Consider the following 24,822-nt stretch of genomic DNA (forward strand, 5'->3'; position numbering starts at 1 on the left):
GAATTGTATATGTAAATTATATCTCAATAAAGCTGTTTAAAAAAGACATACAATCACGCAAAAATATCAGGCATTCAGGAATTAATCTAATAGAAGACTGCAAGACTTCTACATAGAAAACTATAAAATATTATTGTAAGAAATTATAGAAGGCCTAAATAAATGAAGAGCTATATCATGATCAGACTTGGAAGACATGATATTGTAAAGTTGTCTTCTCTCCCTAATTGTTCTTTAGATTCAATTCAATACCAGGTCAAAAATGTAATCAAAATCCCAACAGATGGAATTTGTGGAATAACAAGTTAATTTTAAAGTTTACATTTAAGAGCAACAACAATACTAAACAAAATTAAAAAGTTGAAAGATTTTACCACTTATCTATATTTCTTATAATGATACAGTAACTAGGACAGTGTTGTACTGGTATAAGGTTAGATGAACAGACCCATGGCTAAATGTGTACTTGATTTTCAACACAGGCAATACTACAAAGCACCAGGGAAAGAGATGTACTTTATTAAGAAGTAAAAGTAACCCAGAAGAAAAAAAAAGTTAAATGTAAGAAACAGCGTCCTACCATGATGCCCTTTATGTATTAAGAGAGAATGAAACCCTATTTACTGGGACTACCACCTAAAGCAGAATGAGGACAGTGTAACCAAGCCCTGTGACTTGTGGACACCACTGACTCCAGGCAGCCCTACTAGAACAGACTTTGCACTCTGGTGACCCCCCAGTGTTGACAGGGCCACAGAGCATGTGGACACCAAATCCTAGTGGCCTCACCTGATCTTCCTTTAGTAGGATTTAACAAATATTCTGATATGGACAGTTAAGAGTCAAATGATGTGACACAGTCCTCTGGGAACTTTCTCATCTTTAATTCTTTTTATTTAATTTTTACTAAGCTATAACACACATTCAGTAAGTGCACAAATCTTTTTTTTTTTTTTTTTGGTGGCTGGCCAGTACAGGGATTAAAACTCATGACCTTGGTGTCACAAGGCTGTGCTCTAACCAACTAAGCAACCACCCAGGCCCTGAGTGCATAAATCTTAAATATACAGCTTGGTCAGTTTTTACGCATATATACACTTGGGTAAGTGCTGAACACATGAAGACATCGGACATTCCAGCAGCCCACAAGTGGCTCCCCCATGATCCTTCCAAGTCAATTGCCCACCCCACCAAGAGGTAACACCATTTTGATTTCTATCATTATAGATTAGCTTTGACTATCTCAAGTTTATATAAAAGAAGTCATAGAGCCCATAATCTTTTGTGTTGATGAGATTCATCCATGTTGTTTCATATTGCGTGAGCAGTATCCTCAGTGTACTTAATGAAAGTCCATTACAAATCACCTGAAGTCCTCATAAAGTTTCTCACTTTTTAAATCCCTGTCGGGTCCGCCGCCGGCCTACCCGAACATCCCTAGCCTTGTTCCTTTCGGTGGGCGAGCGAATGGCCCAGATTCCTCTTTCCCTCCAGTACCCTTTGGAAGGAGACGGGGGAAGAGAGCCGTGAAGAGAGGTGAGCACACCGCTGGCCCCAAACAGCCCAATTAAAGGACACTCAGATGCGGCGGGGGTTCTGTTGAGGCAGTTCCGTTTATTATCACACAAGCACTTGCTTTTAAAGGCAAATGGGGAAGGCAGGTTTTTTACATCCTCCAATCAGCTTAAGGGTTAAGGGCATGCATCCTGTCTCAATGCCTATCTATTGCAATCACGCAATGTTCACGAGCGCGGCCAATAAGGGCTAAGGCAAGGTACCCGCAGACACTCCCATCCTACTTCCTCCCGGCACCGTCTTAGGCTGCCACGTTAATCCACTTGTAATGTCACTTAAGGTGGCATTAGTTTTTAAAGCCTGACAAATCCCCACTTATTTTATGCTAAACTTTTCTCTTTTATACATCACTTTAAAAAATATTTAACTCCTCATGATTCTTATTTGACTTCTTAAGACTCCAACTGGCTAAGACCTAACGAGTTTTGATTTAATAAAATGATATATACATTCCTTTAGATGAACCCTTACCTTATACACTTCTTTCATCATTCCTAGAAGAACTTTAACATTACGGTGACCCTGATCAGTTCCGATCCAATGAAGCAGTTGAGAGATGATGGCTATTTTAAGCATCTGAACCAGTGTGTTCAGAGAAGATTCTTGCAGAGATGCCCAACATTTCTCTGAGGGGTATAAAATCAGTCATGATAAACATGGTCTCCCCCTTGCCCCCCAAATCCCTCAGTTTTTACTGGGTTCTTTAATGTAATAAATACATAATATTTTCCATTTCTGATGGCATAGCTCATAAAATATCTTTTCTAAGGATATCACCCTGGACAACACTTACTACTCACAGATGTGGGAAAAAAACTTTTCCCCTGATTAAGTATCATTAGAATTAAAAGCTCAAATTCAGAATTTGGAGAAATTTGTTGATGTTTCACATTTATGCTTAATTAATTGACTTCATGGTTTTTAAACTGACATTTTTTTTTTTTTTTTTTTTTTTTTTTTTTTTTTTTTTTCCATTTTTTTTTAATTAATTGCCTTCATGGTTTTTAAACTGACTTTTTTTTTTTTTTTCCATTTTTTTTTAATTAATTGCCTTCATGGTTTTTAAACTGACTTTTTTTTTTTTTTTCCATTTTTTTTTAATTAATTGCCTTCATGGTTTTTAAACTGACTTTTTTTTTTTTTTTCCATTTTTTTTTAATTAATTGCCTTCATGGTTTTTAAACTGACTTTTTTTTTTTTTTTCCATTTTTTTTTAATTAATTGCCTTCATGGTTTTTAAACTGACTTTTTTTTTTTTTTTGGATTTTTTTTTTTTCCGTGTCCGGCAACCGAGCGCCACCCCCAGCGGTGCCCCCGTACCGGACCGGGGACCGGCAACGGGACTGCAACCCTCGGCGTTGCTCCCGTGCCTCGCTCAGCCAGTGAGCGGGAACTGGTCTGTATGTGGGATCCGAACCCTCGGGCGGGAGCGCCGCCGCGCTTCCCAAGCGGCGCACTATCCAGTGCGCCACCGGGCCGGCCCTAAACTGACAATTTTATAGGGTATCTATAAAGCCTGAAAACATCATTGGTGAACACATGCACACACACAGTGTCATCATGATATTTTAATCTGTAAAAAATGAAATAATATTATCTTTGTTTTCAAATTTTATGAACACCTGGTACATGTATATTTATTTATTTATTTATATTTTTTGGCAGCTGGACAGTATGGGGATCTGAGCCTTTGACATTGATGTTATGTTAAATACTCAATAACTATATAATTTAATATTACTGAGACTGCAACCTGGATTTTGGTACCTTTAAAAGACAGTTCTCTGAAAACAAAACTATCAAATGTTAAAAAACAGGCTAATGTAATTACAACGGAATTACCCAAAAGCATGAAAGGCAGATCAATGTAGCAGGGTAAAGATTTCATAAATGGACCCAAATACACATGATATTTTAGTATATGATAAAGGTGGTATTGCATATTAGTGGGAATGAAACAGATCATTTAATAAATGTGGGACAATTGGAAACTGATCCAGAAAAAAAATAAATTTCAACCAAGATAAATTCTATATGAATCAAAGATTTAAACATAAAAATGCAATAATAAAAGTTATAATAAGAACATGCGAATTTTTTAAAATTTCAGAGTGACATAGGCTTTTTGAAGTATGACCCCCGAAACCCAGAAGTCATAAAGAACATATTAATGTAGTAGGCTGCATAAAGTATTTTTTTAAATTATGCATGGCAAAAATACCACAAAGTAAAAAAAAAATTTTTTTTAAATAGGTTAAGGAAAAAAATACGTGGAATTCATATTATTAATAAAGGTTTAATTGCTTTACTAGTTCAAAAGTTCCTAAAATAAAATAGAAGACTACTAACAACCAATGGAAAAAGGGAAGAATCAATAGTTCACAGAATATGATACACAAACAGATATGAGATATAAGAAAACCAGCACAACCTCATTCACAATAAGAAAACTTCAAATTAAAATTAAGAGAGTTTTTGTTTTGTTTTGTTTTTCAGAACAGCAAAGGTTAAAATTTGGTAACACTTGAAAAGTATGCGGGCTGATACTTTCATATTTATTGATGAAGTGTAAGTTGGTACATCCTCTGTCAGGCCTGCAGTGCTGCTCAACTCCAAGGGTGCAACTTATGTAGACTACAGTGTGAATGGTGGCCACTTAAAGTTGGGTGATATGGTGGCCTGGAACTCTGTGGAGGGTCCTTGGGCAAAATGTTTCAAAATACAAATGCACATACAACTTGACCCAGTAATTTTGCTTCCTGGAATTTTTTCTGCATGCATAAATATATATATATGTACAAAGAAATATGCATGTTAGCACTGTTATTATAACAGCAAAAGAGTAAAAATCACTATCCATAATAATATCCTCCCAATAGAATATTCTTCAGCCATTAGATAGAATGAGGTGGTTCTGTAGGTCCTGTAACGGAATGATCTCCACAACATACTGTTAAGTGGGAAGAAACAAGTTGCTGAAGAAGAATGTAAATTGCTGCCAAAAAAAAAAAAAAAAAGAAAAAAGGGAAGAATACATTTGTATGTGCTTATATATGAGTACAGAGAATATCTTTAGAAGGTTGCACGAGAAACTAGAATCTGCCTTCTGCGAGGGGAACTGGGTGGCTTATATTTCACTGTACAATACTTTGTACCTTTTAAGCTTTGGACCTTCAACATAAGCTCAAAATTGTAAATGGACTTTCTACTGTATTGAGAAAAATAAATAATAATAACACAAAGTTTTACATTTGTTTTTCATCAACTCTGGTCAAAATGTCTAAAGTCTTAAAACAACAGGAGCAAAAGTTTTAAAGCATGGATTTATTTGGACTGGATACTCTATGGTTTTCAAATTTACGTCAAAGCCAAGTATAAGAACTACACCTGCTGTGTTTGATAACAATAATGATTATAATAGCTTTAGATTTATTTTTTTGATAATTCACACACCATGTACTCAAATGTTTGTATATTTTGAAGTCTTCTATCCAAATTTTGCTACTTCTGCTTCAGACAGTGACTTATTGAGAGTACAGAAAAGGTGACATAAAACTTACTCAGGACTTGTAAAGATTTATCACTCATTTTACTAACAGCCTCTGCAAATGGAACCACCAGGCTTTCCCAGTTGTTAGAATCATGCATCACAGGACATTCTGGTAGCAGGAGAAAAACTTCTAAAGCTTCTTGGTGGGGAGACCGGCATGGAAGAGCTTTGAGCAAATTATCCCTGAGACATGTAGTTATCTGTGGTCGAAATAGGAACAGGAAAAGGGCCCAGGATATATTATATGCAGAGTACTGAGAAACAAGTTATGGGATCTGGGGTTTCATCCTACCATATTCCAATTGGAATAATCATTTAGTCTTTCTGAAACATATTGATGAAACTCCATCACTCCTTATATCCCAAATGCCTTGAGGTAGTCTATGAGAGCCATCCTCCCCATTTTATATCAGGGTGCATGAAAGAAATAAAGTGAAATCACATGTGCATGGACACACTGAGTGAATTGTGATTTCAGAACTAATCCAAAAGCAATATTGTATACAGGTCACACCTAATTCCTCCTTCTCTAGAAGGAGCAGCTGTTACCCTCCACCCCTCCCCCACAAAATCCATTTCTTCCTGTCTTTATTCCTCACATCTTAGTAAAAATTTTTCACAGCAAAAATAGCTGTGAATATTATTAATTTCACCTACAGGTAAGGTTTTAAAATAGGAAATATATAAAAACATACTAATGGGAATAATTTGTATGGAATTCTTTATATTTGTTTGAACATTCCTTGAGTACTCACCATGTGTCAGGTGATCTCGTGTAAATCAGTTTATTTAATCTTATTAATAATCATGTAAAGGCATAGGAAAATAGTATCACAAAGTCAAATAACTCCAACAATAATAGTGTCAAAAAAGTTAGATTTCTTTCAGTATATGACATCATATAGAATCTTTGATTTACTAATGTGCATTATGACTCCATAATAATATACAGTTTTCCCAAAGTTATTTCATTGAGAACCCTTTTCAAGGAGGTTTTTGTGAAACTAATGTTCTTTGGAACTCATACTGGGAATAGCACCCCAAGTTATTTCCCATATCACCTAAATAAATTCATTTTTAAAATATACTTGATAATATCTATTACACATTAAGGAACACTCTCCCGCTTCCCCTTCCAAACGTAGAGACCCACTTGGACCCACCAATTGGTATAAAGATTACTTTAAACTGAAGACACTTGAGATAGAGTTGGTGTAGAAAAGCCTTTTTGGAGCGTCCCTTATCTGACCTTCACTACCAGGAAGGAGAACAATCACCAGACTGCTCACACCTGGATGAGAAACTGCATAAGCAAACATCACAAACTTCATATCTCCCATTTGTCCCCATAAAAGCCCATTTAGTCTTCCCATAGGAGCTCTTTCTCCCTCTCCCCTTCCACTATTAAGTTGGTATATAAATCCTTATCCTAGCTGTTCAAAGAGACTCTTCATCTGAATGCTCCCATATGCCAGTGAATAAAACTTGTTTTCTTTTCTCCTATGCTATAAACTGAATGTGTCCCCACAAATTCATGTGTTGAAATTCTAGCCCCCAATGGGATGGTTTTAAGAGGTGGACCTTTGGTAGGTGATTAGGTATGAGGGTGGAGCCCTCATGAATGGGATTAGTTCCCTTATAAAAGAAACACCAGAGAACTTCCTTGCCCCTTCTGCCATGCAAAAAACAGTCATCTATGAACCTAGAAGTGGGCCCTCACAAGACACCAAACCTGCTGGTCCCTTGAACTTGGACTTCTCAGCCTCCAGAACTGAGAGAAATAAATTTCTGTAGTTTACAAGCCACATGGCCTATGGTATTCTGTTATAGCAGCCCAAAAGAATGAAGACATCCTGTTAATCTGTCTATTGTTAATTTGAAGGCCCCAATTCCCCAATGCATACTCAAACCTAAATTGGTAGATGAAAAGTTTTCCTCCCAATACAACCTGGAATCACATAATATTAAACTGAAATAGACCTTAAAAATGAATATAACTTACAGGTAAAGAAAATGTGACCCAAAGAGAAGGGGATATTCAGAAGCAAAGATTCATCTCAAATAGATGTGAGGTTCATCTCAAAATAGAGAACAGTCTTTTCAGTCTCCCAGTCGAAGATAAGATTATCCTGCTTCCCAAACCAATGCTATTTTCTTACGTCATGCTAGAGTTATTTACCTCTTAAGCATTGTTTTTCTCATATTAAAAATAAAAATATTGTATCTATTGTACATTTAATGGTTCGATAAAAAAATAAATGCCAGCACCTAAAACAGTGTCTGAAATACAGTAACTTCATAATGAATACTAGCCCCTATGCCTGTCCCAATCATAGTCCCCTCTCACTCAGCTCCCAACAAAATTACACTGCAATCATACTTGTTCCTATAAAGAAATTCTATTGTTCTATTTCTCAAATAAGTATTGGTTATTACCATGAAAGAAATCCATTTCTTTTCTGTTAACTTCTTGAAGGTATCTCCTGCCATTTGTAAGTCCACATCAATAACGATCTTTTCTCCAGTTTCTCTTTGGACACAAGAAATGTAAAAAAAAACACATAAACAGATGGAAAGGGATATTTCCAAACGTCATATGTCATTAGTTGTTTTTTATTTTATTATATTTAAGATATAAATTTTTTCCTTAAAGCTTGCTTCCTTTCAAAATAATCAACTTACTTGACACAAAAAAATTATTAATTTTATGTTCTCCTTGTTAAAAGAGAGTAGTTAGATCAAGTTTGGGCTGCAATATTAGCAAAATTTTATATGCTGAATCTCAGAACTGAGACCATCTATGCACTCGGTTTGCACATTGAGAACTGAAACTACCTACACCCACATACCTTACATTTGTATTTACATAACCTTGCAATTCCACTGTTTTCATTAGCATCACTTTACTATTTCAGGAAACTCTTGCCCAGGCAAATGGCTTGATTGTTCATTATAAAAACTTCCCATTAACTCTTCAATGGAAAGCATCCCCTGCCTTGCTGTTTCCGCCCAGCCTGGATTGTTTTATATTTACCCAATCCTAATCAAGCCCCTAGTCTTCCCCTCCCACGTTGAAAGACCTGCCTTACACCAAACTCCCAATTCTCAATAAATTCTGACCTGTTGTCGCCTCTCAGAAACACTACCAAAGTTCTATCCATGCGTGGTGTTCTGCCTGGTCTGTCTTATCAAGATAAGTTGTTTTGGTGGTATTTGAGGAACTGGCATTCAACAAGTCTAACAATTTTTTAATAATGCATTATCAAGGAATATTTTACGCTTGCTGGGTTAACTGATCGACACTAATATTAGGGCTAAAATATTTATGGAAGTACTAAAAGTATTGTAAATTTCTCCTTAAAATGTATCCTCCTTTGCAAACTTTGGCATGTTAAGAGTTCTTCACTCCTGGGAGACAGGCATGGATACTTTTCTACTTTAGAAAGATAATATTCTTAATGTAAAAAAGACACTTCTACATACAGTAAGGATTAGCCTGAGGCTAGAGTGGGGAAGAAAGTGGATACTTTGTCTGGGAGAGTTTCTCCCTTAAGAAACATGGTGGAAGAAGAAAACGAAGTAGTGTCCTGATTTCTCTACTGCCTTTGGCTGGAATAAGCAGAAATGAATAGATGAATAGAGATGCTTTTGGATTCTAAAAAGATACTACCTCATGAACTGCCAGCAGGAAGCCATCACATTTAGCTTTCCTGGGCTTCTCGAGTTCCCAGGTGAAGTTGTTGGTACCCAATGGCTCCTTCAGTTCTTCTAGTCCCCTCAAAATGCCCAGAGGCATTCTAAATCATTCTAAGAGTTAATACCCAATGGGGCTGCTGGGGGTTGTGTAGGGGAATAGCAACAGGGGTTAAGTGAGAACCACCTAGCGGCCAGGAGGGCATAGAAGATGTGTACAACCATCTTCTGAACCAGGGAGCCAACTTGAGACCAAAGTAACAGGACCTGACCAGGTGAACGAGAACTGGAATGAATCACACCAGCTGCAGACAGATAAGCAGGGCACCAGCCTCCAGAGAGAGCAGAGGGCAGCCCGAGATCCTTAAATCCCTTTACACTACTATCCTGCCTTCTCCTCCCTTTTACACCTAGTTCCCATATTGGAGAGCTTGAGGGTAGGAGCAGAAATAGAAGACCAAATATTGAACATTAAAGGAATTGTTTATTGGATCAGAACGAGTATTTAAACTCAAAAGGAGAGAAATGATATTTTCCTCTAACAGTGAGTTAAAGACAAAATAAATCTATTTTCCTTATTGATCCTGCACAGTAAGAGTTGTTAAGTTCGCCCTTGGCCTCTAAGTACTAAAGCAATGTTAGGTTTAGCTGATCACTTGTGGATACAAAGATCCTGAAAAAACACCATTCCTTCCAATCCCATGATACAGGAAGGCAGTGTGTAGGAAGTAAACAATGTTAATTAGGAACTACAACTTATAGTGGTCTAATAGAAAATTACTTTATAAAATGGAAGAATTCTATAACAACCTATGGAGTTCTCCATATTGAACTTTTTGTGCATAGACAATAAAATTCATAATTTTAACTGACTCAAAATATCTCATTTTAAATATTCCGCAGTGTTAAATGAAGGTAAATCTAAGTAGATTACCTTTTCTTTAAAAAACTCGCAGTCAGGCAAGCAGGAGATGAAAATATCATTCTAATTTCACTGCAAAAGTAATAACAAGGGTTAAGTCACTACATACTGTAAAGCATGCCTCCTTATGTCTTATGTCTGAATAAATAACTGATGATATGGAATCACTACTAATGAAAATAACTTTGTGCATATTATTGCTAAATCTCACCAAAATCCTTTATAGTTGATTTGTTCAAGTCATCTAGATTGAAATAAAATCCATCCTTCTGCAGACCCAAACTCATGGAACTCCAGAGTGTCAACTATAACGTTATGAAAACAGTCTGCATTCTTGAAGGCTTTGAGAGCTTTTTTGATTCACTCCTGCACCTCCCTCACCTAGCAAGGTGCCTGGGATATCATATGTCCTCCATATATCTCCTATTTATACTAAATAAGAAATGAATGAATAAATACATTGATGACCTATTCAAACTAAGAGGTGGTGGAAGAGAATCACAGTTGAAATGAAAATACCTTCACAATAAAGCCAAACCCTCTTTCTTACGTCTAGGATAAAATGACTCAGACTTTAGAACCAGATGAAAGTGGTTTATAATTTATCAGACAGAGCCACCTTTTAGCCACTTCATGTTCAGTACTTCCTCTTTTCGCTGCTATCCATTTTTCTGTCATGGACTGGGTAATTCGGCTTATTTCTGGCAGGGCTTTCCTGGAAACACTTGTAGAACTAGTATCCTTCGAGAAAGAGAAAAAAAAAAGAAACGAAAACAGAACAATCAGGAACACACACACACACACACAGTAATAAATAACGCAGTGAAGCATCCTGCAGGGGTGGCAGACTGGCCCCGCCCTCTCAGGTGGCCTTTGGTGGGAGGAGCTTTGGCATCATACTGGCCTGGCTGTTCTACTGTCTAGCCTGGGCCATTTTGCTTGGTCTGAGCCTTAGTTTCATCATTTAAAAAAAAATGGGATAACACAAAAGAATTGAAAACAGTGCATCAAACAGATAACTTGTAAATCAGTGTTCATTGCAGCATTATTCACAATAGCCAAAAGATGGAAACAACCCAAGTGTCCGTCCACAGATGAGCAGATAAACAAAATGTGGTATACACATACAATGGAATATTATTCAGCCTTGAAAAGGAATGAAATTCTGATACATGATACAACATGGATCAACTTTGAAAACATGCTGAGTGAAATAAGGCAGATACAAAATGACAAATATTATATAACTCCACTTACATGAAGTATCTAGAATAGGCAAATTCATAGAGACAGAAAGTAGATTAGAGGTTCTTAGGGCTGGGGGGTGAGGGAGGAATGGGCAGTTATTATTTAATAGTTACAGAGTTTCTCTGTGGAGTGATGAAAAAGTTTTGGTGATGGGTAGTGGCAATAATTGTACAATGTTGTGAATATATTTAATGCCACTGAATTATATACTTTAAAATGCTTATAATGGCAAATTTTGTTATATATATTTTACAACACATGTAAAAACTGGGATAACAATACCTACCTCTCTGGACTCTTGTTAAGATTAAATTACATTAAGTATACAAAGCTTTGGATTATTGTGGGTACTTAATAATTACTTTCTTTGTCCCCTTAACCCACAGATTTCTACCTTTATATCAGTGGTTCTCAGACTTCAGGGTGCATCAGAATCTCCTAGTGGGTGATTCTGGTGGGCTTGTCAAAGCACAGGTTGCTGGGCCCCAGCCCCATAGTTTCTGATTCAATGGGTCAGTGGCAGAGCTCAGAGTTTACATGTAACAGATTTCCCTGGTGATGCTGATGCTGCTGGTTTGGGGACCACATTTGGAAAACTATTTGTATATAGTACTTGAGACCAAATAGCTCAGACAGAAGTGTCAAAAGTCACTGTCTGGAAAGAAAAATCTGTCTTCAATATAGTCTTCAAACAGCATTAGTGAGCTGCTGTAAATTATACCTATGTCTCCACCGAACGTGTTATGAATCAGGAAATTCTGCATCACTTTTGTTTAATGCTGAAATAAAAACCTCTTGGAAAATATATGTAACCATGACTCTTAAAGTTCCCTATAGCTTCCTTCTTTTTTTTCTTTTTTTGAGCTAGCCACTATGGGGATCTGAACCCTTGACCTCAAGGTTACAAGGCTTCACTCTAACCAACTGAGCTAACTAGCCAACTCTTCCCTATAGCTTACTGATCTGAGTGAGTCCTGGGTATTCCCTGTAGTTTGATCAAGAGGAAGATTTTTTTTTCTCCCACATCCCAGGAAACTTAAGACAAAGAGGTGCTCCCTATTGGCACTTGCATACCATTTATTTATTTTCTGTTTCAAAATCCCTGATACTCCTAAGCACATGACATCAGACTATATCATCTGCCTCCCCTTCTTTTATAATCATCTCATGTCCTGATCTTTCCCTTTCTTTCACTGAAAACTTTAGCACCTTGCTGACTGCCTTCCTTACCACCGCCATCCTGTCCTCATTCTTCCTGCTGTCCATTCTTGGCAACTTCACAGTTGGTAAATCTATCTCCTACCTTAATCTCTCAATTCTTAATCTTTTCCTCTGCTCTGCCTCAGCCACCCAGGCCCTGGATCAAGGTTTATGAACTGACACTATCAACATTTTGGGTCAGATAATTCTTTGTTGTGAGGGGCTGTCCTGTGCATTGTTGGAGGTTTAGCAGCTTCCCTAGACTCCACCCACCAGATGCCAGTATCATCCACTCCCAGAAAACACCATGACACTATCAACATTTTGGGTCAGATAATTCTTTGTTGTGAGGGGCTGTCCTGTGCATTGTCGGAGGTTTAGCAGCTTCCCTGGACTCCACCCACCAGATGCCAGTATCATCCACTCCCAGAAAACACCCCTCCCCCCGATTCCACCAAATTGCCAAATGTTTCCTGGGGTACAAAATCACTCCTAGTTGAAAACCACTGCCCTAGGTATAGGTGATAAGCTGGACTTTATAACCATCAGCTCTTGTTCCACCTTTTGAATTTCTATTGGAAACATTCTTCTCTGACCATCATACACCATCATTCTGTTTCACTTCCTTTACAATGAAACCCCCAGTCTTACATTCTTTGATGCTTGGGATCTCCAATCCGTTAACACTATTGTTTGTTCATTATGCATCGCCCTCCTCATGTCTTCCTTACCCAGCTGACATTCCATGGTTCAGCACTATAATCGTTCCCATAACCCTTTTGTAGCTTTCCCATAGTACTTACCTAGCAAAATTCCATCTGTAGTTAAACTCAACTCTGAATTACTCCAAAATCAAATCCAAGCAACCTAACATCACTAGAGAAAATTGCACAACTGTGCTGACTTCACTTTAATCTATGACCACAGATTTCAAATGGGCGTTCGATACTGTCTAGTCATTTCCTAGGACCTCTGCTATCCTACTCTCTGAGACAACTGTTGCACACCTTCCTTTTCCTCCTAAACCCGTCACGCTCCTCTGCTTCTCTCAAGCTCTGATGAGGACCTTGCCTCTGCATCACTGAGAAAACTGAAGCGATCAGGCAGGAACTAATCACATTCCCACCTACACTCAGGTGCACTGTTCCTTATTACAAGGGGTAAACATTTCTGCTCAAGCCTCTCAACTCAGTGCTGGATCCCGCTTCCTCTCTCCTATTCTGGGATGCAGCTTCTGCAATTATTCACTCTTTCTCATGCATCAGGAGAAACCTTCCCATGGCTCTCCGTCCCCTTCACATCAAAACTTCTGAGTTGTCACAGTCATTGTTGGGTTTCATCCTCTCTCTGCTGAAACAACACAATCTTACCAAAGCAAAAATAAACTCTCTGGGCTCCTCTTACTTGACCTCTCAGCCGTATTTGACAGGACTGCCCACTTCCTCCTTCTAGAAATACTTTCTTTTTTTGGCTTGAGAGAGCCTCTCCTGATTTTCCCCTACTTCAGAAACTGGTCCTTCTCAGTCTCCTTTTCTGGCTGTCATGGAGAAGTCAAGGCTTGATTTTGTCCCCGTTCTCCTGTCATTTTTACTCTGTCTCTCTAGGTGAACTTTCACGCAGGCCCTTGGCTATAAATACCATCTACAGCAGGATAACTACCATGTTATATTCCACTGCTGACATGCCCCCATGAGCTCCAGATTTGGATGTCCAACCAAGTCTCTGGATCTCTTCTCTGGGGACATTTCGAACTCACTCCATCTTCCATCACTGGCTCCATCTCATGCAATGGTTCATTCTTTCTTCCAATGTTCAGCCACACTGGCCTTCTTTCTGTCACACACACAAACTTATTCCTGCCCCCAGGGCCCTTCTAGATGCACTTCCCTCTGGCTTGAGTGCTCTTTCTTTGGATCTAAGCATAGCCGGTATCTCTGTTCAAATGTCACAGCCTCTACAAGGCCTTCCCTGACAGACATTTCTAAAGAAACCCCCCTCATCAATCTCCAACAGCCTGTTTGGTTTTCTCCAGAGCACTTGTCATTCTCTAACACAATATTACTGACTCTGCATTTACATGTTTATGGTCCAGCACTCCCTGTAGAGTCCAAACGCTATGAATGAGGACAACTTTGTCTGTACTATGCACGTCTGTCCCAAGCACCAAGAGCAGAGTCTGACACATGAAAAGCATTCAGTTTTTGTTTACTGGCTTATTGAATGGCTATGACAAAGCAACCAAAGCATAATTTCCTAACTATCCCCAATAGCACAGTAACCTTTGCCTCTGACTGTTTTCTGTCCCAAGAAATAGAGAAAGAGTCTGTACTGACATCCAGTTTAAAACATTCCTGGGGCCGGCCCGGTGGCACACTGCTACAGTGCGCCGCTTGGGAGCGTGGTGGCGCTCCCGCCGAGGGTTTGGATCCCACATACAGACCGGCCGCTCACTGGCTGAGCGAGGTGCGGGCGCAACACCGAGGGTTGCGATCCCGTTGCCGGTCACGAAAAAAGACATAAAGGAAAAAAAAAAAAAAAACATTCCTGATAATAGAAAAAAGTACAAATTGGGAAAATAAGTATGCTTGCTTTTCTTTCCATGGAAACATTTCAGAACTCATCCAGAAATATAACAATAAAATCCCCTCTGTTAACAATTAGGAAGGCACTGTAGCATGGTGGGGAAGGGTTAAGCCTTGGGGCCAGAGTGCCTGGGATTGAATCAGCTCTACCACTCATTAACAGTGCAACTTTGGGTAAATTCACCTTTCTGAGACCCAGTTTTCCCATCTGTAAAATGGTAGAAATAATATCAACTGGAGTTGATTTATGCATTAAACATGTTGATCCATCTGAAGTACTTTGATTGGTTCCTGACACATGGTGACTGAAATTAAGATTAGTCTTTACAGCTGTTATTATCATTAATATTATTACTTACTAATAAAAAGTCAGTACAAAAGCAATGAATTTGAGTTTGGGGGAGTCTCATGTGTTAGGAAGTTTGACAAATGAGGAAGTGAGAATTATATATTTTTCAAATGCATTCTAATAGAGGACCTTATTATTTTAATAAGAAATTTATATACATATGACTAATACAATGTTTCAAATACTACTCTGCAATGCAATGTAGAGGAAAAAATGATTTTTATTTTTTAATTAATTCATTAATTTATTTTTCCCTTACTCAATCTCTCAACCCCCTTTTCCCTCTCCCCCACTTCTAATAACCTAGATTTGTTATTTCCAAAAAATGATTTTTTAAAAGAAACAGAAAGTGTAACAAATACCTGATAAGTTGTCACAAAGTTGGCATATGTTCCCGCAAAAATGTGTTTGACTTGAACATCCACAAGGTCTAAAAGAAAGTCATAAATCCATACTTAAGAGTTTTTAGAAGTAAAAAATAAATCCATGCTTAGAGTTTTTAGAAGTAAAAAATAAATTTGATATATCACCAAGCCAAATTTATTTATTTATTGGCAATTTATACTCTTCTAAATGTATTTTGACTACAAACAGGATAAAAGATTAATTTTTATCAGATTACAAGTCATATATTCATTTAGTTTAAAATTTAGATTTTCATGCATTTGCACAATGAAGTCAGGTTGACATGCTTTAGAAGAGGTTTGATTCAATACGTGTTCTGATGCTTAAGTAACCAGTTTAGGACCTTCTTTTGTATTACCTTAATCTTTAGAAATAAATACAAAATATTCCAGGAATCACTGCATAAGAAAAAAATGCACAATGTACAATTTAAAATAAATATACTGGAAGAACTATAGTTCTATGGACTTCTTGGAAAGGAAGCTGAATAATATTTCCCCTCCAGTGGCATCAATTAATACAAAATCATTAGTGGGACTACTCATACCATCAGCAGAAATCAGGCAGCTGATGTCAAAGTTCTCTGTCAGGGCCTCCAGATGAGTTGGGTTGACTGTGCAACTTGGTCCACGACCAAATGACACCACCCGACCAGTGGTGTACACATATGCAAGGGTGTGATAACTAGGAGAGAGAGTACACTGTAATGAAGACCACGGTACTCATGGTTTTCAAGAAAGATGATGTCTCAACACAGAATAACAGATTTACTTTCACTAAGTACCCAACTCCCTTATTATAATGTCGGTGTGAGAGGATGTGGCTCAACAGATGCTGAGTGAATATTGACTTACTTTTAACTTTAAAGAGAATATTATTGATGCATCTTTGCTATGGTTTCTATCATTTTGTTTTAAATGCAACCTTTTTTTTTTGGCAGCTGGCCAGTACAGGGATCTGAACTAAATGCAAGCATTTTTGTCTTTTATTGTTTAATCATTTGATACTCAGATACTCAAAGTTTCCTCATAATTAGGTTATGCAAAACCCTAAATACGTATGCAAATATCCATCATCTTCTACATGCATGAGATTACTTTAATTTTGTCTTATCAACTCAAAGCAGACAAGCACCAGCATTTTTGTATCAACCCATGCCCCCATCCTCCAGTACCTAATAAGTTGGTCTATACATAGTTGACTTCCAATAATTTCTTATTGAATAAATAAAATGTCTAGGATAAAGAAGAAAAAACTGAAAAATTAAACTATATTTGAAAGCAGTACATTTTCTGAAATGAAAATGCTCTATATAAAGAGCAGCCACATATTACAGAGTTTTAAGGTTTGATGACATTCCATTAGAGTTGTTTCTAAGTAATGATATACAACACTTTCTACCCATGGGCTAAAAAAAAAAAAAAGCCTATTACCTTCCACAATCTATCTGTGAAACTAGGCCATCGATTCCTTCCACGAGTTGTGGACCTTTCTTCTCAGCAGTGAGACTGTGTCCCAGCTGTCCAGAGCTATTGTCCCCAAATGTGAACACTCTCCCGCCCTGTTTAAAACAGGAGAAATCAAATTAATTTCAGGTTAAAACAGTAACTAAATACTTACAGATTAAGTATCATAAGAGAATTAATAATATGAGAGCACTTTGTGAACTATAAGCTCTATATAAATAGGAGGCATCCTTTATTATTTCTACTGGTGAATGTAGAGTTAACATATAAAACAGGAAAAATCATTGGCATTCCCTTAAACAGTAGGCACCTTGAAGATGTATTGTATGGCATGGTGATTGTAGTTAATAATAATGTGGAACATACTTGAAAATGCTAAGAGAGTAAATCATAAAGATTCTCACCACACACACAAAAAGATAACTATGTGAGGTGACACATCTGACAAAAAGATAACTATGTGAGGTGACACATCTGTTCATTAGCTTGTTTGTGGTAATCATTTCACAATGTATACATGTAAAAAAAACATCATATTGTACACCATAAATAGTTCATTAGCTTGTTTGTGGTAATCATTTCACAATGTATACATGTAAAAAAAACATCATATTAATAAATGATGTAAAAAAAACATCATATTAATAAATGATACAATTTTTGTCAACTATACCACAATGAAGCTGGGGGAAAACAGAGCTAGCCCCTTAATAAGTGTTTGTTGAATTAACAAATGAATAAATAGACAAATAAGTGGTTCAAGAGTAACACCAACATTTAAATATAGAGCTGCTTTATTTAATTTGAGCATTTTCCTGAAAATACTTAATTTTCAAAAAATTCTTTTATGATTAAAAAAAACTCTAAAAAATTTTAAAAGGCTTGCCAGTTAGCTCAGTTGGTTAGAGTGCAGTGTTATAACACCAGGGTCACAGGTTCAGATCTCCATATGGCCAGCCGCCAAAAAAAAAAAAAAAGGCAAGCAAAAAAACAGTTCTAGCTTTTCCTTGTCAACTAAGAATAATACTCATATAATCCAAACAATTGAGAGTTTCATAATTTAAGACATGCTTCTAAAATAAACAATAAAAATCATTTGGGGTATATAGTTTTTAAATAAACACTTCAGTCACACAAACAATTTTGAAGTTTATTCCTTATGGCTATGGAAAGACTCCATCCATTGGAATATATTGCATGGCCAGGACAAGAAGGGAAGGAAAACATTCAGGAAGCTAAGTTATAATTGTGCTGAGCAAGAAATAGAACAAAGTATGTTCTAGTCCGTAAAGTGGGTTATTGAAAACTGTAAAAATTACTTTATTGCTTCAATAACAGTTTTTCTCTGTAGACCTACATTGTCAATAATTGCTAAAAAGATTAGCTCCTATATTAATCTAATTTAGTTGGTACCTAAAAATATTTCCTAAAGCTGAATTTAGCTTTCATTATAGGACCTTGAAAAACACATTATTTATATTTTGTTCACTTCTCCTCTTTAGATATTTGTACATTGAATGGATATATCTAGATAGTCATAAATATCTTCTGCTATAGTCTAAATGTTTGTGTCCCCCCACAATTCATATGTTGAAATTCTAACCCCCAAAGTTATGGTATTACGAGATGGGCCTTTGGTAGACGATTAGGTCATGAGGGTGGCACCCTCAATAAAGGGATTAGTGCCCTTATAAAGTGGCCCAAGAAGAACCCCTTACATCTTCCACCATGTATGGACACAGCAAAAATACAGTCTTTGATCCAGAAAGTTGGCCCTCATCAAACACTAAATCTGCTGGTACCTTGATCCTGGCCTTCCCAGCCTCCAGAACTATGAGAAATAAATTTCTGTCATTTATAAGCCACCCAGTTTATACTATCTTTTTATAGCAGCCCAAATTGACTAAGACATCTTCCTTTCAACAATAATCAGTACATGTGCCTTGTTAACATTTCTCTGGGATTTAAAAAAATAGAAACACATTTTGGATTACCTGGGTAAGCACTGCAGTGTGCTCATAACCACAGCTGATATAAATCACACCCAGATCCTTCAGTGCACCAACTGCACAAGGCTTGTATTTTTGCACTGTTGAAAGAAAGCAGAATTTCTAGAGTATAAGAAATAGATTCAGATTTCATGAGTTTTATAGTTACCTGTTTATATTCTATATCTTTTTATATCTTTTATATATTTATTATCTTATAATTCATTAACATAATTTTTAAGTGAAAAATCAGAAGTATAAAACAGAAGGAAAATCCTGCTTTGGAAAAGGAAAAACAACAGTCCTTTAACATTTATTTCTGGAAGCTATTTAATCTTCTAGAATGCTTGAGGCTATTGACTTCTTAGAAAGCTAAGCTTCTAGACCCTCATCCCCAATAATATTGTCGTTACGTTGTATTCATTTGTCAACCTAAAATAACAACAGAGAGAAAGGACCTCCAAAGAAGTTTACTCGGGAATGAATAATAGGGGGATTGCAACCTGGAATATGTGTGCCATGGTGGACCATGGTCATATCTGGAGAGGTTGAGGCAAGGGGACACTATTAAGGGCAAAAAGAAGTACATGTAGGTTGTTTTTAAACAAAAGTTCATTGGTTATAAGGGCTTATCGCAGGCAGTCACGTGTGTACTAGCTGTTGCTAGGAGAGGGTCTTCATAGAAGGGACTGTGATTGCAACTGTGAGTGCGGTTTAGTTAGTCACGTGTGTACTAGCTGTTGCTAGGAGAGGGTCTTCATAGAAGGGACTGTGATTGCAACAGTGCGGTTTAGTAAGGCTGCTTGCAAGACTGCAGTTAGGACTGGCTGATACTGGAAAGATGTCCTCCTAGAAGTTGCCTTAACTTCACGGTTAGAGGTTTGGCAGAATCTTTTATAATAGTTCTTGTTATCAGGCAAATATGCATGAGGACCCTCCCTCCCTTCACGGCCTCTTGACTCCATTTTATTAGGGCTTGACATATGTGACCCCATTTTGTTTCTGACAAGTTTTACACATATCTGTCACACAGTAGGTGCTCTGCAAATATAATAATTAAGATTCTAAGAAAACCTACCTCATGCTGAGATGGTTAAATGAAATGAGATGTAAGTGCTCAGCATGGTACTGACACATAATAGATGCTAAATATATGTTAGCTGAGTGTAAAGAATTGAACAGAGGAGGACAGATCATGAAGAAGACTTCTTGGTGAATTTTGTTTTTAGAGAAACTGGTTGTTTAAAGAAGTTTTCTTTTGTCTAGAGGAAACTGGTTGCTTCCCCTAATGCTAGCANAAAAAGATAACTATGTGAGGTGACACATCTGTTCATTAGCTTGTTTGTGGTAATCATTTCACAATGTATACATGTAAAAAAAACATCATATTAATAAATGATACAATTTTTGTCAACTATACCACAATGAAGCTGGGGGAAAACAGAGCTAGCCCCTTAATAAGTGTTTGTTGAATTAACAAATGAATAAATAGACAAATAAGTGGTTCAAGAGTAACACCAACATTTAAATATAGAGCTGCTTTATTTAATTTGAGCATTTTCCTGAAAATACTTAATTTTCAAAAAATTCTTTTATGATTAAAAAAAACTCTAAAAAATTTTAAAAGGCTTGCCAGTTAGCTCAGTTGGTTAGAGTGCAGTGTTATAACACCAGGGTCACAGGTTCAGATCTCCATATGGCCAGCCGCCAAAAAAAAAAAAAAAGGCAAGCAAAAAAACAGTTCTAGCTTTTCCTTGTCAACTAAGAATAATACTCATATAATCCAAACAATTGAGAGTTTCATAATTTAAGACATGCTTCTAAAATAAACAATAAAAATCATTTGGGGTATATAGTTTTTAAATAAACACTTCAGTCACACAAACAATTTTGAAGTTTATTCCTTATGGCTATGGAAAGACTCCATCCATTGGAATATATTGCATGGCCAGGACAAGAAGGGAAGGAAAACATTCAGGAAGCTAAGTTATAATTGTGCTGAGCAAGAAATAGAACAAAGTATGTTCTAGTCCGTAAAGTGGGTTATTGAAAACTGTAAAAATTACTTTATTGCTTCAATAACAGTTTTTCTCTGTAGACCTACATTGTCAATAATTGCTAAAAAGATTAGCTCCTATATTAATCTAATTTAGTTGGTACCTAAAAATATTTCCTAAAGCTGAATTTAGCTTTCATTATAGGACCTTGAAAAACACATTATTTATATTTTGTTCACTTCTCCTCTTTAGATATTTGTACATTGAATGGATATATCTAGATAGTCATAAATATCTTCTGCTATAGTCTAAATGTTTGTGTCCCCCCACAATTCATATGTTGAAATTCTAACCCCCAAAGTTATGGTATTACGAGATGGGCCTTTGGTAGACGATTAGGTCATGAGGGTGGCACCCTCAATAAAGGGATTAGTGCCCTTATAAAGTGGCCCAAGAAGAACCCCTTACATCTTCCACCATGTATGGACACAGCAAAAATACAGTCTTTGATCCAGAAAGTTGGCCCTCATCAAACACTAAATCTGCTGGTACCTTGATCCTGGCCTTCCCAGCCTCCAGAACTATGAGAAATAAATTTCTGTCATTTATAAGCCACCCAGTTTATACTATCTTTTTATAGCAGCCCAAATTGACTAAGACATCTTCCTTTCAACAATAATCAGTACATGTGCCTTGTTAACATTTCTCTGGGATTTAAAAAAATAGAAACACATTTTGGATTACCTGGGTAAGCACTGCAGTGTGCTCATAACCACAGCTGATATAAATCACACCCAGATCCTTCAGTGCACCAACTGCACAAGGCTTGTATTTTTGCACTGTTGAAAGAAAGCAGAATTTCTAGAGTATAAGAAATAGATTCAGATTTCATGAGTTTTATAGTTACCTGTTTATATTCTATATCTTTTTATATCTTTTATATATTTATTATCTTATAATTCATTAACATAATTTTTAAGTGAAAAATCAGAAGTATAAAACAGAAGGAAAATCCTGCTTTGGAAAAGGAAAAACAACAGTCCTTTAACATTTATTTCTGGAAGCTATTTAATCTTCTAGAATGCTTGAGGCTATTGACTTCTTAGAAAGCTAAGCTTCTAGACCCTCATCCCCAATAATATTGTCGTTACGTTGTATTCATTTGTCAACCTAAAATAACAACAGAGAGAAAGGACCTCCAAAGAAGTTTACTCGGGAATGAATAATAGGGGGATTGCAACCTGGAATATGTGTGCCATGGTGGACCATGGTCATATCTGGAGAGGTTGAGGCAAGGGGACACTATTAAGGGCAAAAAGAAGTACATGTAGGTTGTTTTTAAACAAAAGTTCATTGGTTATAAGGGCTTATCGCAGGCAGTCACGTGTGTACTAGCTGTTGCTAGGAGAGGGTCTTCATAGAAGGGACTGTGATTGCAACTGTGAGTGCGGTTTAGTTAGGCTGCTTGCAAGACTGCAGTTAGGACTGGCTGATACTGGAAAGATGTCCTCCTAGAAGTTGCCTTAACTTCACGGTTAGAGGTTTGGCAGAATCTTTTATAATAGTTCTTGTTATCAGGCAAATATGCATGAGGACCCTCCCTCCCTTCACGGCCTCTTGACTCCATTTTATTAGGGCTTGACATATGTGACCCCATTTTGTTTCTGACAAGTTTTACACATATCTGTCACACAGTAGGTGCTCTGCAAATATATTATAATAATTAAGATTCTAAGAAAACCTACCTCATGCTGAGATGGTTAAATGAAATGAGATGTAAGTGCTCAGCATGGTACTGACACATAATAGATGCTAAATATATGTTAGCTGAGTGTAAAGAATTGAACAGAGGAGGACAGATCATGAAGAAGACTTCTTGGTGAATTTTGTTTTTAGAGAAACTGGTTGTTTAAAGAAGTTTTCTTTTGTCTAGAGGAAACTGGTTGCTTCCCCTAATGCTAGCAGTCTCCTAACCCAGTGGTTCACAAACTTTGCTGCACAATAGAATCAACTGTGGGATCTTCAATAACAACTGATGACTGGCTTTCACTCCCAGACATTCTGATTTAATTGATATGGGGTCTGACCTGGGCATAGGGATTTTTAAATGATCCTACAGTAGACAGAATAATGGCCTCACAAAGAATAATGGCTTCCCACTTCCTAATCCCAGAGCCTGTGAATATGTTAGGGGACATGGCAAAGGGGAGTTAAGGAAGCAAATGGAATTAAAGTTGCTAATCAGTTGACCTTAAAGTAGGGAGATTAGCCTAGATTATCCAGGTAGGCCCAGTGGAATCACAAGGGTCCTCTAACTGAGGAAGGAGGAGGCAGAAGAGTCAATGTCAAAGTAAAGTGGCTTGAGAAAGCTTAGCCAGCCATTGCTAGCTTTGAAGAAGAATGAGGACTATCAGTCAATTAATGTGGGGGCCTCTAGAGGCTGGAAAGGCCAGGGAATGGATTCTCTCCCAGGGCCTCCAGAAAGGAAGGCAGTCCCGTTGACACCTTCACTTTAGCCCAGTGAGGCCCTGTCATACTTCTGGCCTCCAGAACTATAAGATAATAAATTTGTGTTGTTTTAAGCCATTAAGTTTGTAGTAATTTGTTACAGCAGCAACAGGACACTAATACAGCTCTCCAGGTAATTCTAATGTGTCACAAGTTTTGGAACCACTGTTTTAACTTTTTGAGACTGCCTTTTGCCAAGTTGGTCTTCCAAATGGAAAGAAAGAATGATTTACTGTGAGAACAAGACTGTCTACTTACCTGGGATGTCATTCCCACTGAGGGCCAGCTGCCCTGCATTGTTGCTTCCCCAGCCATATGAAGTCCCCAAGAGAGACAGGGCAAAGCTGTGAGCCCCTCCTGCAGCTACCTGAGCCAGAGGAATCCCCTCCAGGGACCTCACCCTCTGTGGGGTGGCTTGGGAGGGGACCTTCTCCCCCAGGCCCAGCTGACCTTGACTGTTCTTTCCCCATGAGAACACTTGGCTATCTACAAAAAATAAAGAGAAAGTCAGAAATGCACACATACCAGAGTGTATGTAGAAACAAATTTAAGTAGAAACTATCACCCTAATTCTACAAATTTTTTTTCAGCTTTTTGAGGTATATTTGAAAAATAATTACATATATTTAAGGTATACAACATGATGTTTTGATATACATATACATTGTGAAATGATTGCCACGATCAGTTAATAGCATACCCATCACCTCACACAGTCGCCATTTTTTTGTGGTGAAAATATTAAGATCTACTCTCTTAGCAAATTTCAAGAATATAATGCAGTATTATTAACCATAGTCACATTGCTGTGCATTAGGTCTCCAGAACTTAATCACCTATTTAAAAATTTTTTTATTCTATCATTGTACAATGTGAACTTTTTTTGTGTCCCTTTACCAATTTCTCCCTGACTCCTCCTCCCCACAAACAAGACTCTCCCTCAGGGCACACCTAGAAACCCCCAGGTCATTTAAGTGGTGCTTAAGCTGGAAATTTGTGGGGTTTTTTGTTTTTGTTTTTTTTGTAGCTGGCCAGTATGGGGATTAATCATCTTATAACTAAAGTTTGTACCTTCGACCAACATCTCCCCATTTCTTCTACACCCCAGCCCATGGCAACTACCTCTACTCTGTTTTCTCTGAATTCAACTTTCTTAGATCCTACATATACATGAGATCATGTGGCACTTGTTTTTCTGTGCCTGGCTTATTTAACTTAGCACATTATCCTCCAGGTCCATCTATGCTGTCGGAAATGGCAGGATTTCCTTCTATTTCTATTCTACTTCTACTTGTATCTAATTCTAAATATCTTTAGAAAAGTAAAACAGGGATAAAGG

General features: G+C 37.3%; 1 protein-coding gene across 1 annotated transcript in view; it reads right to left on the minus strand.

Moving 5' to 3' along the window:
• HERC6 (HECT and RLD domain containing E3 ubiquitin protein ligase family member 6) overlaps positions 1 to 23,969 on the minus strand; it is a gene marked incomplete at its 5' end in the record, with an annotated part of 41,685 nt that extends 17,716 nt beyond the window's left edge. Inside the window, 11 exons of the mRNA XM_008581087.1 lie at positions 2,047 to 2,201; positions 5,136 to 5,325; positions 7,562 to 7,655; positions 9,753 to 9,812; positions 10,360 to 10,481; positions 15,482 to 15,549; positions 16,072 to 16,208; positions 16,958 to 17,085; positions 18,985 to 19,101; positions 21,720 to 21,814; positions 23,742 to 23,969. Coding sequence (XP_008579309.1) covers positions 2,047 to 2,201; positions 5,136 to 5,325; positions 7,562 to 7,655; positions 9,753 to 9,812; positions 10,360 to 10,481; positions 15,482 to 15,549; positions 16,072 to 16,208; positions 16,958 to 17,085; positions 18,985 to 19,101; positions 21,720 to 21,814; positions 23,742 to 23,969 — 1,394 coding nt within the window. The remainder of the gene's footprint in view (positions 1 to 2,046; positions 2,202 to 5,135; positions 5,326 to 7,561; positions 7,656 to 9,752; positions 9,813 to 10,359; positions 10,482 to 15,481; positions 15,550 to 16,071; positions 16,209 to 16,957; positions 17,086 to 18,984; positions 19,102 to 21,719; positions 21,815 to 23,741) is intronic.
• Positions 23,970 to 24,822: the final 853 nt, after the last annotated feature.

The sequence above is a fragment of the Galeopterus variegatus genome, unplaced genomic scaffold (genome assembly GCF_000696425.1).
Source record: "Galeopterus variegatus unplaced genomic scaffold, G_variegatus-3.0.2 Scaffold2258, whole genome shotgun sequence".
Classification (NCBI taxonomy): domain Eukaryota; kingdom Metazoa; phylum Chordata; class Mammalia; order Dermoptera; family Cynocephalidae; genus Galeopterus; species Galeopterus variegatus.